Genomic DNA, 20,269 nt, shown 5'->3' with positions numbered 1-20,269 from the left:
CTTGAAGGAACCCTGTCTTGAATTTTGTTTTTGTTGTTGTTGTTGTTCTTTGACCACACGATGTCGCCAACGAGTCAGGAACAGCAGTGTAACAGCAGTAATGATGTCCAAGTAATCCTCTGCCGTCGCTATTTTCCTCAGTAACGAGAGCCACTGGATCCGCTGCATTATTTTACCGTGCTCTCTTGCTTTGCATATCTCAACTAAGTCAGGATTTGTTTATATACTCGTATAAAATAAGGCTTCAGTGACTCGTGATGGATGAAAAGCGCAGATCATCCTGTCAGTATGGATCCCTGGAATGCACGAAATGGAAAACAGATGTGGACCAAACAGGTATCCCTACACCTGTCACTGTATCAAAACCTGTCAGAACACTTGCGTTTTCTTGTCCATTGGACTTTGTGCAGATTGAATGCTACAGGTGGAACTTCTGCTCGTGTAGAGATTGGGTTCAGGTTAAAATAGGTGTTGCTGAGATCTGAAAACAGCTCATAGTTTAGCCATTAATAACTTAAATGTTCTACATTTGTCTTTGGAGATTGTGTGGATTGAAATTATGGTATTAATAGTAACAGTTACAAAGAGAGATGTATGAAGGGGATTCGGGACAGAAGAAAGAACGTGCCTTTCCCGGTGCTGATGTTGAGTTTACAGTCATATTGGCTTCATTAAATTTGCTTAACTGTGTGTACCCCTCTGCTCTTCTAGCACAGGGCAGTGAACCTTCTGCTGTCTCTTACTACTGAACCGTACTAATAGTTATTAATAATAATTATTAAAATCCTTAATAATAGTAACTAAAAGTTTTGCTAAATAATCTTATGGAGATCATCAGGGTAAAGCACCTGTGGTCCACTCAAATAAGCAATTCCATTTTGTTTTATTTAAACTAAGCTACTAAAATGCTACAGTAATACCCTGTTAATTTGTTACCGTATGTGTATAATGAAAACTTGTAAATATTTAGTTATATTTTAAAATATAACTACTGTCAAACTACTGCCTATTTTTATAACTAAAAATAGGCTACTGTCAAATGTATGCTTTTTTGAAGTGAGAATGACCACGATTTATGAAGAAAAACAGTAAAAGGACATCTGTTGAAGTCTCAGCGTGACACAGATCATATTTTATTTAAATAGGCTTTGTTTCCTTTACATGCTTTCTATAACATCTCAAAACGAAAAAAAATCCTTCTTCACTTCTCAAGTTCTTTTCTGTACTGTATCAAATCCATTCTACTGCTTTCTCACTCAGAGTACATGCATTTGAATGATTTTTCCTTATCTATCTTGACATAAAAAAGCCTCAATGCTTCAGTGGAGTTGTTAACTTGTGCAGGAAGGAGCCACTTGCTTCTTGGCTTTTTGAAATGTTCTTTTTGCAAGCATTTGTAATCTAGATGTTAGTGTCTTCTCAGTACCTTAAGATGCCTGTTGATGGTTTGGAAATACAGACGGTCATGTGAGCCAAATAAGAAAGGGGAAAAGGTCAAATTCATACCATTAATATCAGTGAGTCAGACAAGAAATTTATTGCATGTTGTTCTTCTGGCTTGTAGAAAGTACAGGAATACGTAAGAGCTGTTTAATCTGTTTTAAAAAAAACACACACACATTAAAATGTTAATACATACTCTAATAGTATATAAATAATACAAGAATAACAGTGCAAATAATACTGATCAGGCATAGCATTATGACCACTGACAGTTGAAGTGAATAACACTGATTATCTCTTCAATACGACACCCGTTAGTGGGTGGGATATATTAGGCAGCAAGTGAACATTTTGTCCTCAAAGTTGATGTGTTTGAAGCTGGAAAAATGGGCAAGCGTAAGGATTTGGGCAAGTTTGAGAAGGGCCAAATTGTGATGGCTAGACGACTGGGTCAGAGGGTCTCCAAAACTGCAGCTCTTGTGGGGTGTTCCCGGTATGCAGTGGTCAGTATCTATCAAAAGTGGTCCAAGGAAGGAACAGTGGTGAACCGGAGACATGGTCATGGGTGGTCAAGGCTCATTGATGCGCGTGGGGAGCTAAGGCTGGCCCGTGTGGTCCGATCCAACAGACAAGCTACTGTAGCTCAAATTGCTCAAGAAGTTAATTCTGGTTCTGATAGAAAGGTGTTAGAATAAACAGTGCATCACAGTTTGTTGCGTATGGGGCTGCATAGCCGCAGACCAGTCAGGGTGCCCATGTTGACCCCTGTCCACCGCCGAAAGAGCCAACAGTGAGCAACAGAACTGGACCACGGAGCAATGGAAGGAGGTGGCCTGGTCTGATGAATCATGTTTTCTTTTACATCATGTGGATGGCCGGGTGCATGTGCATCGCTTACCTGGGGAACACATGGCTCCAGGATGCACTATGGGAAGAAGGCAAGCCGGCGGAGGCAGTGTGATGCTTTGGGCAATGTTTTCCTGGGACACCTTGGGTACTGCCATCCCTGTGGATGTTACTTTGACACGTACCAACTACCTAAGCATTGTTACAGACCATGTACACCCTTTCATGGAAATTGTATTCCTTGGTGGCTGTGGCCTCTTTCAGCAGGATAATGCAGAGATGACCTCCCAAGATGGAAGTGTGGGTCTGAACTCTGAAGGCCAGAGGGCGAGCTGGAGCGACCGAGGGTGGAGGCAGAACCTGAGGGAGGGCTGAGCGTGGGCCGTAGTCAAAGGGTTGGATGGCCGTAGAGCAGTGGAAAGTTCTGGAATCGAGGGCGGGAGGAGCGCAGGAGCCAGGGTGACAGGTCGAGGAGGAGCGAAGTCCGCTGAGGCTGTAGGCGGAGACACAGGCTCTTCTCGCCCAGGAGGAGATGGCTCCCAGCAGGCCCTAGGTGGAACCACATCACTGAGAAGAGGAGAGGACACAGATGGATTGGTGAGAGACAGTGACGACTGTGTGGCAGGAGTGGCTGAGGACGAAACTGGAGAATTATAAATAGTCCAATGAGACCAGTCAAACCTTTTATAGTGGTTAAGAGAGACGGTGGGACAGGGAGGCTGGGCGGGACTGACGAGACAGATGAAGAAGATTCTGCGAACAAGATGGTAAGGGGTAATACTGAATTATTTTCTCTCACAGTCAATATTTAGTGCTGCCAGAGTCTCACTCTCAGTGGCGGGAAGGCAGGCGGGGCTCTCATCCTTGCCCTCTCATCCTTGCCCTCTGATTCCACAAACACTCCCTTGCCGGCAGATGGCGCAGCCGGGACACGCACCTGGTCAGACTTGCGCAACTCAGGCTCACAGTTCGTGGCAGAGAAGGGCTCGACGTCACGTCTGCAGGCTTATGCTGCTCCACACAGTCCAATGGGCCCAGGCTGGGCACTGGGTTGGGAGTGGGGCAGGTAACGTCATCCACGGTGAATGCAGATCCACAGGATATCAGCACCCAGTCCACAAAGGTGGCAAAGCTCCCTCGAGGAGCCTCCCCATACAACTGCTCTCGTATTGATGTCTTCAGTCCAGTGAGCAGAAACGAGATGAGGCAGTCGTCCGGGAAAGTCGTTAGGTAGGCCAGATCGAGAAAATCCTCTAGGTGAGTTCTCCCTGCTCAAGGCACAGTAGCTTCACTGCAGGGATGTCCATAACAAACGAAAACAGGCAAACCGCTTACTTTCACTTTCCGTCGAGTCTTCTGTCACGGGTTGTGTGGTGCAAGACAAACACACAACGATAAAGATGAAGTATAACAGGTTTTAATAATCCACAAGGCAAATTTTAACTTAGAATAGCAGTCCAACACAACGTATACACTGACGAGAGCCCACAATGAATATTGTATTATTTGTTATTATTATTTTAATATTTCTCCAAATAATATAGAGCATCTTCATTTGTTTTCTAGTAACAGACCACTGTATATTGGCCAGGGCTGCGTTTTTCAAAAGCATTGTGAGCTAAGTTGATCGTAGAGACAATTGGTGCCAATGGTTCTACAATCCACTTAGGCTTATGATGCTTTTGATATTGTTGGCCTATTGTTGGTTTGATTGCTTCTGTTTTCCTCAATTCTAATTTGCCTTGGATGAAAGCATCTGATTAAATGTAAATGTAAACTGACAGAACATATTAGCCTCAGCCTTGCATAATGGTTGCCATGCCACTCATGAGAAAGTAGCAGTGACATTACCAATTGTAGGATCAGGCGAAGAGTTATGCTAGGCCTCGTGCAAGTAATAATTTGTTGTCTGACAGCCGAGGCTGGTAACCTCAACATGCTGCAATTTTCTGCTGCTGCTAAAGCTTTGATTCATTGGTGCAGGAGGTATACGGATGAAGTTGGTGAAGAGAGGTTAAGAATCTATTAAAGAAAAGGAAGAAGGTAATAATGATAGACCTGAAGGAATTGTATAGGTTTACTTTACACTTGCACTTCCTTTACGTGTGCTGTTAAAGAGGCTCAGTGGTTGTTTATTGATTGATGCATCTTCAAATGTACCTCACTTTTCAGAAATTCTCCACAAGCACTGCTAATCTTGAAAGAGAAGACATTGCATTAAATCTGATATGTTCTACAGTATAGAACGCAATTTGAGCTGTATTTATCTCCTTGTGGTTGTGATCAGTGTGGTTTTAGTCCAGATCTTCTTGTTTCTGTGTTTACAGAGGCAGATGTGGTCTCAATGGCGGACTCTACTACCACAGTGGGAGACATTGAGGGGGAACTCTGTAAGATTGAACGGATCAGAGACATTTTGGTCAGGAGGGAATCTGAGCTCAGATACATGTGAGTAAACTGATTTTCACATGTACATACCTATAATATATACTGTGAGACCCAAATATCTGTAACCACTAGTGAAAATGCTTCTTCTTTTTTATTACACATTATGTTATCAGGGCCAACAGTGAAACGTTTAAATAAAAAATGTAGGCATACATGAATTTCATCTTTTTTCCTTTTTCTTTTTTTTTTTTTTTTTTTTTTTTTGCCATTTATTAAGAGTAGTGTTAGTTCTGGCAGTTAGTGAAGCTCGCATCAGCTGACTCTCAGCTGATCCATGTCTACCTATAGGAATACAACACCTATCACTGTATACATACAGTGAGGAGAACAATTATTTGATACACTGCTGATTTTGCAGGTTTTCCCACTTACAAAGCATGTAGAAGTCTGTAATTTTTTATCATAGGTACTCTTCAACTGTGACTGAGTGATGGAATCTAAAACAAAAATCCAGGGAATCACATTTTTAAGTAATTAATTTGCATTTTATTGCATGACATAAGTATTTGATACATCAGAAAAGCAGTTTAAACTTAATTTTTGGCACAGAAACCTTTGTTTGCAATTACAGAGATCATACGTTTTCTGTAGTTCTTGACCAGGTTTGCACACACTGCAGCAGGGATTTTGGCCCACTCCTCCATACAGACCTTCTCCAGATCCTTCAGATTTCGGGGCTGTCGCTGGGCAATACAGACTTTCAGCTCCCTCCAAAGATTTTCTATTGGGTTAAGGTTTGGAGACTGGCTAGGCCACTCCAGGACCTTGAGATGCTTCTTACGGAGCCACTCCTTAGTTGCCCTGGCTGTGTGTTTCGGGTTGTTGTCATGCTGGAAGACCCAGCCACGACCCATCTTCAATGCTCTTACTGAGGGAAGGAGGTCGCGATACATGGCCCATCCACCCTCCCCTCAATACGGTGCAGTCGTCCTGTCCCCTTTGCAGAAAGGCATCCCCAAAGAATGATGTTTCCACCTCCATGCTTCACGGTTGGGATGGTGTTCTTGGGGTTGTACTCATCCTTCTTCTTCCTCCAAACACGGCGAGTGGAGTTTAGACCAAAAAGCTCTATTTTTGTCTCATCAGACCACATGACCTTCTCCCATTCCTCCTCTGGATCATCCAGATGGTCATTGGCAAACTTCAGATGGGCCTGGACATGCGCTGGCTTGAGCAGGGGGACCTTGCGTGTGCTGCAGGATTTTAATCCATGACGGCGTAGTGTGTTACTAATGGTTTACTTTGAGACTGTGGTCCCAGCTCTCTTCAGGTCATTGACCAGGTCCTGCCGTGTAGTTCTGGGCTTATCCCTCACCTTCCTCATGATCATTGATGCCCCACGAGTTGAGATCTTGCATGGTGCCCCAGACCGAGGGAGACTGACCGTCATCTTGAACTTCTTCCATTTTCTAATAATTGCGCCAACAGTTGTTGCCTTCTCACCAAGCTGCTTGCCTGTTGTCCTGAAACCCATCCCAGCCTTGTGCAGATCTACAATTTTATCCCTGATGTCCTTACACAGCTCTCTGGTCTTGCCATTGTGGAGAGGTTGGAGCCTGTTTGATTGAGTGTGTGGACAGGTGTCTTTTATACAGGTAACGAGTTCAAACAGGTGCAGTTAATACAGGTAATGAGTGGAGAACAGGAGGGCTTCTTAAATAAAAACTAACAGGTCTGTGAGAGCCGGAATTCTTACTGGTTGGTCGGTGATCAAATACTTATGTCATGCAATAAAATGCAAATTAATTATTTAAAAATCATACAATGTGATTTTCTGGATTTTTGTTTTAGATTCCGTCTCTCACAGTTGAAGAGTACCTATGATCAAAATTACAGACCTCTACATGCTTTGTAAGTAGGAAAAACTGCAAAATCGGCAGTGTATCAAATACTTGTTCTCCCCACTGTATAGGGATCTCCCAGTCACGTGACCCCTAGCCGCGTGTCAGCCATTTTGACGGAATACATCCGTCAGCTACTCAGTGGCAATGGATCTATTATTAGGGGTGGGTAATATATTAGGGAGTATATTATTATACTAATAATATAATTATTAGTATAATTATTTTATTGCCTAAATATTGCAATACTTTGCGCTACAGTATTGATATAATTGTGTGCGCAAAATATCTCGATACTGAACAGAATAGATTTTTCCCCCACCACTATTATTAGCGCAGCGGCCATCAGCTAACTCTTCAGGTCATGTCATCGCACTTATTAGCATCACAAAAAGATGCTAATATACAAGTATATATACAAGAGGAAGATAAAGGAATTAGGAAGCATAGATCCATATGAAGCACCACAAGTTCTTTTTACAGGCATTTAATGTGTAGAAAAACTTCCTGACATTGAGTTCAGTGACATTTACAGCTACCTTATTCACTTCCCATCACGCTACACCGGAGCTTCATTAAAAGCATACAAAAGCTTAGCAGGCTATCGGTTGTCATGGACATGTTACAAAAAATGAATAGACGTAAAAAGTCAAGTAACCTTGTATAATTTCATTTAAACTTTATTGTATATTTTACATGCACTTTTATAACTTGTTTACATTTTACTTCTTGTACCTTATATCACAAACAGTTGGAAGCCAAACACCACCATCAGCGTTTTGCCTGTTTATTGCCGCCAACCACTTGTTTCTCCGTTTTGTTTCTTTTAGGATACGGTATAAAGATATTCCTTTTGTATGATCACGTATCTGGTCGCATCCAACTGCACAGCATCGCTCGGGCATGATAGGAATATTTCGCGACGAGCTGTTAGTATCACTGTAGTTTATGTACTGTCTATGAGTATGACCGGCGGTTTAGCATTTTCTATTCCGTTAAGATGGCTGCTCCAAATGGCGTGACGTCACGCGGGATGTCCCTATATAAGCTCCTTCAGTATTATTAGTAGCGATCGCCTTCTCATGAGCTAATTACCATCCTCAATCCCCAGCTCCTCCTCTCGTGCAGTCAGTATTTGGCCCTTTGAATCAGAATAAATTCTTGAATCATGTTGTACTTAAAATCTTGAATTAATGATATCTGCAATACATCCATGTTGGTTCTGTTCTGTTTACCCTAAGGGGGGGTTATTGCTGTTCTCCCTGCTCTTATCCATGCTAGGCTGCATGGATGCACAGGGAGTTCTTGCCCAGAACAGAACCATACCGCCAATCCAAACTGTATGCTGTAGCAAATTAGCTCAAAAGATATATATATTTTAACAGATATATTTATAATTAATTTTAAATTTAAATTTAAATTTTAGAATTGACTGTAGCAGAATTAATAGTACAATTATTTGATCAGTTCATCCAATTAACAGAGAGCATAATCAATTATTAATTCTAGGAAATATATTATCTTCCTGGCCAAGAAAGAATAGCTTTTTCCAACTAAAGTAAATAAAGTACTAGCAGGGCAATAGCATAGGTATCGCTAGATCAAGATGTTTAAATGTGACTTCGATATTTTTGTGAGTGGCAAACACAGAGACAATAAAACGTGGATATAATGGTTTAATAAACGAAACTATGGTAGGCTACACACACAGCTAAACTAAGCAAAGATTGTATACAGAATCAAGAAAGTAAAGAAAGGTGAAGAAAGAGAGAGAAGAAAAGAGAATGGCAAGATTACAATCAGTTAACACCAACCTACGAAAAACATCAAAGAAACAGGGTCACGTTAAAGGGGCACAATAACTTAGAAACGCATCTAAAGGCGGGTACTTGCATTGACTTCGGTTGCTGAACAAGTCCAGATGCTGGAGATTCTTAATGATTTTGCCAGGTGTGCGCTGAAGTGTTCGTTTGGGTTCTTGGAGTGGTCCACGTTGCATCCAAATAAATTAACTTGGTCCATGTTGAATCCAAAGAAGTTAACTTGAAGATGAAGTTGCCGGAAGGAGACAGGAAAATGTTGTCTCAAAGAGATTGAGCAAAGATCTGAACTAATCAGACACTCTTAAAGTCCTCTCAGTTCACACCCATTTGGTGAGGTGACCAATCATAGATGACCAGGAGAAAGTCTTTGTTCCGTTTTATCCCCATTTCCATGTTTATGCTGGCATGGAGAATTTGTGCAGTCTTTACACAAAAGTATGGTAAAAATAGCATGATGCAATTTATCATAACATATTGTAAACCATTTATTATAAAATCAAAAGAGGATTCTTTTGATACCAAGAAAGAGGGGATTTGAAGATGTTAAAGCAGTGATACATCATCTTTGAATATCAACATTAGAAGTTACTCTAACTCTAACTAAAGGATCATTACTGGGCTAATAAAACATAGGGACATGCATAAAACACAGGAGAAATACTATAAACATTTGGAAAAGTTTGTGGGTAAGAATGGAGTAAATGTCCTTGTGTATTGGAAGTTTATCTCTATAGTCTTTGACCAAATGGCTCGTGCTGTCTGGTCTCCTGTGCCGTCTTTGAGGGTTGCAGACACAGTCTCTTGCTGAGATCGTTCAGGGAAATAGAGGTGATAACGGTCTTTGAAGAGAACTGGTTTGAGGGCCGATGACAACAGTGGACAGGGGGAAGGTTTTATGATGTCTAAAGCATTTTGATTAAGTCCATTCGTGACAGTGCTAATGGTAAATCGTATTTGACGATAGTGGTCCTGACAGAAATGTATTTAATTAATAAATGTGCCCAGATCACCCTGCCTGGATTTATTTTGTGATAATATCCTGCTGACTGTAGATTATATCTTACATATTACATACATTACATACCTTACATACCTTGACAATAAAGGCATTCAATTCAATTCAATATTAATATTTATATTTGATTTTTTTTGTACATCAAACACTTTTTGAGTTGTAAGTGTAGCCATGTTATTGTTTTTTGATTAACAGATTATTATAATTAATATACAAATTATATATAATATTATAATATTAATATAATTGTCAGGGTTGGTGGCTGTAGAAATCGCATGACCAAGGAGAATTTAACCAGAATTATATTTAATAGCGCCGTAACAGTCAAACAGAGGCGGGAGGGGGCTCAGGTGGAGGATATGGAGCTGGACAGAGATGTAACCAATCAGGGGCAGGCAGAACAGTCCATGGGGGAGTGGAGGGAAGGAGGAGCCAGGGAGAAGCCAGGAGCAGGAGGAGCCAGATGGGCAACCAAAGTGCAGCCAGGACGATGTCCCACGGCGGAGTTTAGGGAGGGAGAAGCCAAGGTGGAGGTTTTAATGATGACACCAGGGGGATGACTAATTGAGATGGAAGAGGAGACCAGGGTGCAGACGGAGAGCTGAAGTGATCACACAACACCAAAGGCTCTGGAGACTGAGGCGGAGCCACAGCGACGAGCATCCGAGGTGAAACCAGGGCACCGGAGGAATGTGGCTGAGCGACCAAGGACCAAGTTGGAGCTGGAGAGAAGGCAGAGCCCCACAGAGCCTAAGAGGTGGAGGGACAAAGCGTAGCTGAAGGCCCGTAAGTCCGCGGCGCCGACAGGGTGACAGCTGACTAAGGCGTAGCCGGAGGGACAAGGGAGCCCTGTGAAGCCATAAGGACAATGGTCCCAGGTGATGCCGAGGGAGGGAGGAGCCAAGGAGGAGCTGACAGGCCGAGGTGGAGTGATGGGCAGAGCCAGGGTATCCTCTTAGCTGGGCGGAGGTAGGTAGGTCCTCACAACAGAGTGGTATTAGAGGAGAAGTTGAGGGGCTGAAGGGAATCAGTGGAGGTGGGGCTGACAGACTGGCTGATTTTGGAAGAGAAGGTGGGAGAGGGAGGCTGGGTGGAACCCTGGAGACACAGGAGACTTTGAGCTGGGTGGATCCAATGGAGACACAGAAGACTTAGAGCTGGGTGGGACCAGTGGGGATGGGAGAATAAGGGAAATATGCTCTTCATAAATCTTCATAAATATTTGCAAAGGCCAGCTGCTGCTCACTCACTCACAGTGTTGTCGGCTCATGCTCCTGGTCAGACTCTATGTGGGGTTTGGGCGATGTTTGGCTCAGTCCTCATCTCTGGCACTGGCTCATGCAGAGCAGCAGACTCAGGCTCTCCATCTGCGGGGGGCTCTAATGTTAGCTCCATGCAGTGTGTGGGCAGTGGCTGGCTGGACTCTGGGTCCGGAGTAGGGCTGGTGATGTCGTCCTCAGCAGGACAGATGGCGAATGCCGATCTGGTATTCACCAGCACCCACTCCACATATGCGACGAAATCTTCCCGAGGACTGTTCACTTGGACCGTGCCTTGGACCGCTCGCTGAAGCTGGTGGGGTAAAAAAAAGTTAAAGGTCCTTTTGCTCAAGGCAGAGCAGTTGGATAGCCAACAGGTCAATAGTGAAGGGGGAGGAAAACCCCTAAAAAAGAAATCCAGTCTTGGTTCGGTTGGTGGCTATAGAAAACACACGACCAAAGAGATTTCAACCAGCTTTATATTTAAAAATAGAAGAAAAAAAATTATAATTTTTTTTTTCAAAACTTTTGACCAGTATATGTGCTCTATTTGAATATATTTTATGTGATGAAATGAAATGTAGTCCTATGATGGCAAAGCTGAATTTTCAGCATCATTACTCACATGATCCTTCAGAAATCATTCTAATATGCTGATTTGAATAGTGCTTTGATGAATAGAAAGTTTAAAAGAACAGTATTTATTTGAAATAGAAATCTTTTATAACAATATAAATGCCTTTACTGTCATATTGATCAGTGTCATGGCATAATAAATATATTATTTTCTTTTTTTTAAAGATTACTTTTGAAATGGTAGTGTATTTGTGTCAGGGTTCTGTCACAACAGTCTAGTTCATTTCTTGGTTTTATGACAGAGCTCTGACACTCCTGGTCTTGTCTCGTCTTTGTCTGAGTGCGCAGTTTCGAGCGTGCTTGAGCCATGTACTCACTTGTCTATGTGCCTTGTTACATGTGCGTTTGGATCCCGGCACGTCTAGTTTGGTTTCAGTTCTGTATCGGGATTCAGATATCCATGCTCCGTGTGTTTGTTTTCTGTTGTGAGCACACGGAATGGGCTTTCGCTCGTTCTCGTACGCTCTGTCTTGTCTCTTGTCTGCAAGACCGCTGCAATTACTGCAGAAAGGCTTTAAGGCCTGTGACTTAAGCAAATACTCAGGAATATAAGAAATCACAACCATGTCAACACAAATGCAAACGTAAGGGCTTAAATACACACCGGGATAATTAACGTAACCAGAAACGTGTGAGCTCAAACAAAAACCATGGAGATAAACTGGCAAAGGAAACACAGGCAACCAGGAACAGAACACTAAAAATAAACCAGAACAATATTACAATATGAATATTCTTTTATTAGTATACATGTTCACACTCCAGATATAATAAAACACAATAACTACATGGACAATGAACTACTAATGAATTGCAACAAAAAACTGTTTTTTATAAAACAATTATAAATGATAGTCAACAGCCAAACTCACAAGCCTTGAGCGGTTTGTAAAGTTGATCTGAGATCACATCTACAGTCATCCGTCCTTTTTCCCATTAACAAGAGCTACAATCAGCCAGCTGCCCCTCATTAAAATGCTAATGCTTTGCTTTTGATGCTGCCAGAGTGTCTAATGCATGTATATTGGTTTCCCCTCACAATCGTTAGGGGAAGAGCATTGTCTATTACAAAATCAGTGGGGCAAGTGTTTTATTGGTGCTCAGCCTCAACTGCTTGTCTCAACTAAACCAGAGAGATATAGAGAGAAATCCTATTATTACCATTATCCTGCATATTTTCTTTAAAATGGGACTGAAATGCGGATTTATAGCAAACAGTGATATTGGCAAGAATGTTGACATGAGCAAACAGGTTTACGGACTAAATGCATTCTAAATAACTATCTGGCTATCTGACAACTCATTGGATTATACTTTCAACATGAGGTCATGTGACAACAGTGTAGAAAACTGACTGTTTAAATGTTAATGGTAGAATAATTCCTACTGTTTTACTTTTTTTTTTTTTTTTTTTTAAGTAGGCAGTGTACAATGTTTGTAATGATTATGTTAGGTTTTGGCATTCTGCTCAGTTTCCTTTAGTTTCCCACTCTGTTTAGGGGCCATTTACACGACACCATTTTCAACTAAAAACGCGTAATAGGCATGTAATGTTTCTTTACAAAGTGTCATCGCCAACTATTTTTACCCGATCCTTCACTTAAATTTAGCTTTAATGGTTTAACCTAGGATATTTAAGTTGGTTCAGTGATGTTGAATAACATTTTTCATGTAGAGTGAAATAAAATAAATTAATTTAAATGTTATGAAATTAAGCAGGTTACCAGCTTTAGGTTATCATTGATGTTGTTTTTAGTGAATCATTTAAATGCTTCTCATGCTTTAGAACAGTATGAACTTAAGATGTGTGCGTGTCCTTTTATTTTGCAGGATGGATGATATCCAGTTATGTAAAGAAATTACAAGACTGAAGAAAGAGCTTCAAAAGCTTCTGTCTATCCCAGGTGAGATCTGGAAATGCCTCTGGCATATATTACATCAAAAATAAAAATAAGTAAATAGGCTAAGTAACACTTTATTAGCGATCAATGTTTTTGTTTTTACAGTTTACCGATTTAAAAGTCCCTTTCACTGTACCTTTACTAAAGTTACCGATAAAAATGAGAGCTTTCTCTCTTTGTTGAAATATTTTACAATTTTCTAAAAGTAGCACAACAAGAAAGCATGCACTACTAATTAAACCACTAAATCCCAACCTCATTTTGCATAGATTATTTTGTTTTGTTTTGTCTGTTAGAGTAAGAAGTGTTAAAATCCATTTTCAGATAATGACAAGTCTAATGAAGACAAACAGAAGGAGGAAGAGTTTCTGAAACAGATTCATAAATTAGTGGAGGCAAGAGACTTCCTGGTAGATGACGTGGAGTTTGAGCGCCTCAGGTGAGCCAATTTCAGCAATGCTGGAAAAAGATGGAGGCTGACACACAATTCATTTGCACCCTTTATTAAATCTCTGACTGAGCTCAATTCCGAGGCAGACATGATTCTGTCGAAGGGCTGAGGGGAAAAAAACATTCCTCACCCTCTATGTATATAAGTAATAGGATTTTATTTGTAATAAAGCCATGCTGCTGTGATTTCAGGAATTTAGTTCAGAAAAATTCTGCTCAGTGCTTGTGGCATCTGCACAAATTTGTGATTGAATCTGGACTCAGTGTTTATATGTTTATGTTTATGCTTTGCCTTCCCTTACAAAAAATAAGTATACTTCAAGTTCATTTTATTAACTATACTTGAGTAAAGTTCAAGTATATTTTTAAATATACTTTATATAGTAAGTAAACTAATATCAATGTAGGCTACTAGAAGTATACTTGTAAGTGTACTGTTTCAATACTACTTGGGACTAAATTGGCCCACTTTTTAGGGTGTGTTCACACTTGGCATGTTTGGTTCGATTAAAACGAACCCTGGTGTGATTGCTCTGTTATTGCGGTTCATTTGAATAAGTGTGAGCGGTGCGATCCGAACCCCGGTACGCACCAAACAAGCGGACCGAGACCGCTGAAAAGATGGATCTTGGTCCGCTTCCAAACAAACTCTGGTGTGGTTCGAATGATATATGAACGCAACACGAACCAAATAGCCTACATGTAAACGAACCAAAAACAGGAAGATAAAACACTGAAAAGGACAGAATGCTCACGCATATCATTTAGTAAAAGTAGTAAACTTTGAGTAGGCTACACAGCTAGTTTACAACTAAACTTTTCATGTGTAGTGCAACTATACTACAAGTACTTTTACAGTCAAATATACTGTAAGTATATTATGTCAGTATAAGTCAAGTATAATTTAGTACAGTGTAAGTATATTTTCTGAGAAGTACATAAAGTATATTTCTGAGAAGTACATACAAAGTGGACTGAAAGTATACTTTCTTATTTTTAGTTATAATAAGTATACAAATAGCACACTTTTCGTAAGGGTTGTCTATACTTATGATAGATATTGACATAATTGCTGACTCCAAAAAATGCTTCAAATATTTAATGTATTGTTTTCATCTATTCTTCCAGTTTTAGTACATTCTTATTATGGGTGCAAAGGAACCATTACTATATTGCTGCACCATGTTAAGAAGTATCAAATGAGGAAAGATTGAACAGCACTGGATGTTTAGTCCAGCTGGTGTTAAAGATGCAGTGACCATCCTGTTGCCGGCTCTTTGTAGGTCCATTACCAGCCAATTCTGAAAAGCTGAAATAGAAGTCATGGAACAAGTTGCAAACTATTCACTTCCACTGAGCAGAAATATTTTTTAAAGCCGGCAGAATACTATGAATAAATAAAGAAACATAAATGCATGATAAATGAATGCACATGTTTTATTTTTAGATTACATTTTCCAGCAGTAATATCAAACCTTGAACTAACTGAAGGACATGAAAACCATGCAAAAATGAATTAAATAGTCAGTCTTTACATAATGCTTTGCACCAATCATCATAGTTACCTCTGCTACACAGGGAACGGGAGGAGGACAAAGAGATGGCTGAGTTTCTTAAGTCCAAATTACCAAAAAGCTCTCAAACCAAGAGTAAGTCATTCTTTTATGGTTGGTTGAACAAAGTAATGTTTATTTTAATGTTTAATGTTAATGTTCATTTAAATGTCTTTCTAATCATTTGTCATTGTCTATGTTTTAAATATTTAAAAAATATGAAATATTATCGTCAAAGCTGGCAGCCCTTACTGGCAAACTGTCAACATTTGTTTTTAAATGTAATTAATAAAAGGCATAATAATAATAACACAACAATACAACTTATTAACAATAAAGCAATTTTAGATTCCGCTGATTTAAAGGGATAGTTCACTTTGAAATTAAATTTTGGTATGTTTTAGCTTACCTCAAGGGCATCCAAGATGTAGGTGTCTTTTTTTCCGCAGTAGTTTCAATTTTGATATTTTTAGGTCAAACCGTTCTTGTCTGTCAGTCATATAATGCAGGTCTGTGGTCACTGTCTCAAAGAGCATGCACAGAGTCCAAATTAAAACAATTCCCCATCGTCCAAATTAAACAATTCCCCATCGTAAGTACACATTGATGGCCTAAGACACGAAACGAGCGGTTTGTGTGAGAAAACGAACAGTATTTATATCGTTTTTACCTCTTGTACACAGCCACGTCCAAGTGATCTGAGGGCGCGCGCGCATCCTGGTGTGTGACGTGTACGCAGACTGGTGCATAGATATATATACACTAGATGTCGCCTTGGCTACGGCAGTTCTTTGGAACGAATGCCGTAGGCAAGGCGACATCTATTCTAGTGTATATATATCTATGCTCTTTGAGACAGTGACCACAGACCTGCATTATAGGACTGACAGACAAGAATGGTTTGACCTAAAAATATCAAAATTGAAACTACTGCGGAAAAAAAGACACCTACATCTTGGATGCCCTTGAGGTAAGCTAAAACATACCAAAATTTAATTTCAAAGTGAACTATCCCTTTAATGTCTTCATTGGCCTGTTCTCAACATGCATGAATTATACGAGTTAGAAATTGTACTCTTATGACAGTCAAGTACACATTTATTCCCCTCATTAAAATGACATAAGTGGATTTCCCAGTTCACCAATAATGTATTGTCCCAGTTTAACAAAACACTGTGGCCAAACTGGGACTGTGTCAATGTCGCATTAGACAAAGAAAATTAAAGTTACATGAAAAATATTATGAAAAAATCTGATTTGCATACAATATTGTTCAGAAGTTTACGTTCACTAAGATTTCTTAAAATTAATTCATACTTTTATTTAGCAAGGGTGCATTAAATTGACCAAAGGTGATGGTAAAGACATTAATAATGTAATTTTTTTCTTTATTTAATACTGTTATTTTGAACTTTCTATTAATCTAAGAACCCTGAAAAGAAATAATGTCATTGTTTACACAAAAATATTAAGCTGCACAACTGTTTTCAACATTGATAATAATAAGAAATTCTTGAGCACCAAACATTAAATATTGCATATTATAATAATTACCATGAGTAACGGCTGCTGAAAATTCAGCTTTGAATAACACTTTAAAATGTATTAAAATAGAAAACAGTCATTTGTAAATTGTAATAATATTTCACAGTATTTACATTTTTTTTTATCAAATAAATGCACCCTTGGTGAGCATAAGATAGTTCTTTAAAAAAAAAAATATAATAATACCGCCCTCAGTCTTTTGATCTGTAAAAATTAATAGAATTACAGTATACCCATCATATTTTGTATTTTTATAACCTTAGGATGGGTGGGAAAATATCTTAACTGTCCTCACCATGATAAAACCTACACATTTTCCCTTGGTAAACTCTTGGCTGCATCTTTGTGTATAAAAAGCTGTTTGTCTATGAACCTCTTCTACATAGATGTTGGGAGGAGACCCCCCAGAGCCCAGCAGAACACTACTCCCTTTGCAACCAAGACTGGCCTCACTTTACTGAAAGAGTGCTGTGGATTCACCTGCTCTATAATGTAAAAGACACACTTTCGGCAGTGGCAGCAGGAACACAATGCAATTCTGGAGCCTTGGAAGAGGGTGACCTTTTAATGACATCAGGAGACTCAAAGAATAGAAGCCAACACTAGAGGTCTCTGAAAGACGAAGCTATGAAGTTGTCTGTTAAAGAAAAGTGGTCCATGCGTCTCTCTTAGATTCTTTCGCTCCCATTTGCTAGCTTTCTACCTAACTTCTTTCTTCTGTCCAAAATTCTGTTTCACTGTATTACAAAGAACATTTTCTCCAGGGTCCTGCTGTCAGCAGCTCAGCTGGTTTGCTGTCATTCCCTGCCCTTATCTTTTCCCTCAGGAGACATTACAGCACTGCAGTACCTGTGACTTCATCATCCATAAATGCTCAAGTTTCTGTAGAGATTACATTTCGTACCAGTGGTGTACCTGTAGTGACATTTCTACAAACTTATATTACATTGTTCTTGCAAGTTTCATGACACTTTCAAAGTGGGGCTAAAAAAGATGAACGTGAGTCTAGCAACATTTGTGTGTATTGCTGAGGTTTAGAATTGAAATGTCTAGAGAGTGGCACTAAAAGGTTAATGCTCTGTTGTGTTTAAAAATAATGTAGCACCTAAACCCTACCTTAAACCTAGACTGACAGTGTTAACAAAAGCATAAAAATGCATTTGCTGAAGCAAGCATGCCATTTAAGCTTTTATCATGACTTGTGTCCCAAAACTGTACCAGTTGAGCTACCAAGCAAGTTTACTATGTCAGAAAAGCCTTACATATGGAGGTGGTTATGCGATGGGAACAGTTAAATGTATTAGTTAACAATCCATGCATATGATAAAAGTGTTTTGAGGTCATTGTGTTATTGTGCAAGGAGCCATGTGAAGATAAGCCTTTATTATTCAGTAATCTGACTGCCCCTATAATCATACTTTGTGTGATAAAAGTTGTTGGCATTTTACTGCCTCTAATGTTAATTTCAGATGGAAACTGAAGTGAATTGTATATGCATAGGTACTTTTTTGGAGTTTTGCAAAAATAGAGGTAGACGCATATATTTCCAAAGAGCCTATGTTGTACAGTGTCTCAATGGCTAATGAGATTATTACACCACAAGTTGAACAATTAAGCTAAATGAGTTCCTTTATTATGTTACAACAATTTCCATAATTGACAATATAACAGTTTTCTCAGTAAAAAAATTCACAGGAGCGCAGACGCATTAAAAAACATTTCATTCTGTTGAACATCACCTGATAGAGTCACACACCAGGAGCCTGTATATCCACAGCTTGAAGTCCAGCAATCACTCACAGTGCCAAAGCACTTGTTTATGTTCTCTAGTAGAGTGCTTTCAACAATGTCAAGGGCTCTTCTCTGTGGAGACAAGGTTCCATAGCAACCAGCGCATAGAACAATTCATCTTTAGTCGCTTTAGTGGCTGTTTAGTAGCTAAAAATGCTGTTAATCAGGAGTCAATTCGCACACCTACAGAGCTTAGTTGTAGATGCCAATGGAAAAGATCAACAGGCCATTATGACCAGGTGGATCCAAGAATAATGGTTAACAGTTTGGATTTTGTTTGCATGAGTGGAGGACTGTACTAAAACGTATAAATAATTCAACTAATCAGCTTTGACCCTGAATTTAATTATGCTTATCTACTTTATTACAGGATTAATTACGGTATTAATAAGCATCATGAGGCATTGCTTTAAGAAGCCTTTTAATTAGTATGTTAGACTGCGACCCACAGTTCTCAGCGGTGAGCATTGTGAGTGGAAACCCCTGTTGACTGTGGTCTTAGTGAGTCTTTATCGCTAGTTAAAGGTCGGTGCTGTCACTCATACACTAATCACCTGACTGCAGTGTGTCTCTTCTGAGCGGACTGCTCACATCTGCTCATTAAACTTAATGGTGTGATTCTCAAACATGAAATGAGCTGATTTTGAACTACCATTTTCCATTTTTGTTAACCATTCCCATTTGGTTTTATGTTGTACTTTCTTTTCTTTCTTTTTTTTACATATGAAAACGATAAGCCATTAATATTGAATTATGTGTTCTTTTTTTCCCCCTGTTTTTTCTTCATGTGTAAAGTCTCTGGACAAAATTGCAACCGAAAATGTATGAATGATGTATACGGATTTATATGAATTCATTATTTAGCAATTCGCCAAAAAGTGAATTGTCATGAAAGTGTGTCATCAGTGTTATATTAGCATTATTTATATAGTTTGTGTTAATATGTTGAATTAGCTTCAATTTCAATTTAATTATTTTTTTTAATTTTATGTGCGTTTGTCATTTTTGCTTTTTAATATTTCTAAATAGTTTTCATTCATTGAAATTAGTCATTTTTAGTTTTAGTTTTATTTCATTTAAACGTCTAACATTTATACTTAATTTCAGTTAACAAATGTGTTTTATAATAATTTTAGTTTTAGATAACTATAACAACACTGGTTGTCATTTCAGTTCTGATCCACAAACAAGAGATATCCATTTTCAATGTGACTGTGGCCCGAAGGGATTTCCATTTTCATCTGGAAAACATCTGCTGCCTTTAGTAGCTGGTGACTGGATGTAAAAACATAAAGGCTGTGTCTCTGAATGACTTGAAGTACTATAGAACACTGCAGCTACAATTAGAGTAACTGTTGCCCCTGAGGTTGTCTCCTTTATGAAATAATAAAACAGTTAGGTTACACTCTGATGCGTTCTTTCATATCGCTCTCATCTGTCTTTTGCTTTTTCTATGGTTAGACACTGATGTAGTCCATGCACGAGCTTACAGTTATGTTCAGTACCAGATTACATCAGGTTGTCTTGCTATGCTACACTGTCAAATTTATTTCGATAAAACTGCTGGAACAAAATTGTAACTATTTATGTTGTCTTTAGCAACTGGTCTCCGGTATCTTTATTTAGTCTTTATTTACATTACAGTTGAGCTGGATGATTCTGGATAATTATTTGTACATTTTTTTGCTTAAAATATAGAAATCATGATTCTCCCACTA

At 39.3% G+C, this 20,269-nt stretch overlaps 1 protein-coding gene across 1 annotated transcript; it reads left to right on the top strand.

The window, feature by feature from the left end:
• The first annotated feature begins 190 nt into the window (after nt 1–190).
• pik3r6a (phosphoinositide-3-kinase, regulatory subunit 6a) lies at nt 191–17,334 on the top strand. Its single transcript, XM_079883179.1, has 6 exons — nt 191–336; nt 4,617–4,737; nt 13,142–13,215; nt 13,537–13,651; nt 15,241–15,311; nt 17,147–17,334. The coding sequence occupies exons 1-6, from the start codon at nt 258–260 to the stop codon at nt 17,254–17,256; spliced, it is 570 nt and encodes a 189-aa protein (XP_079739305.1). The 5' UTR covers nt 191–257; the 3' UTR covers nt 17,257–17,334.
• Nucleotides 17,335–20,269: the final 2,935 nt, after the last annotated feature.

This window comes from Squalius cephalus, assembly GCF_949319135.1.
Source record: "Squalius cephalus genome assembly, chromosome: 10".
NCBI lineage: Eukaryota > Metazoa > Chordata > Actinopteri > Cypriniformes > Leuciscidae > Squalius > Squalius cephalus.
This window is presented reverse-complemented; position numbering and strand designations above follow the sequence as displayed.

What these genes read in the sequence shown, in the direction of transcription:
- pik3r6a (XM_079883179.1), top strand. Translation starts at nt 258, where the DNA reads ATGGATGAAAAGCGCAGATCATCCTGTCAGTATGGATCCCTGGAATGC. An exon ending in GAATCTGAGCTCAGATACAT is followed by an intron (nt 4,738 to 13,141) that starts GTGAGTAAACTG and finishes TTTATTTTGCAG; the next exon opens with GATGGATGATATCCAGTTAT. An exon ending in AAAAAGCTCTCAAACCAAGA is followed by an intron (nt 15,312 to 17,146) that starts GTAAGTCATTCT and finishes TCTTCTACATAG; the next exon opens with ATGTTGGGAGGAGACCCCCC.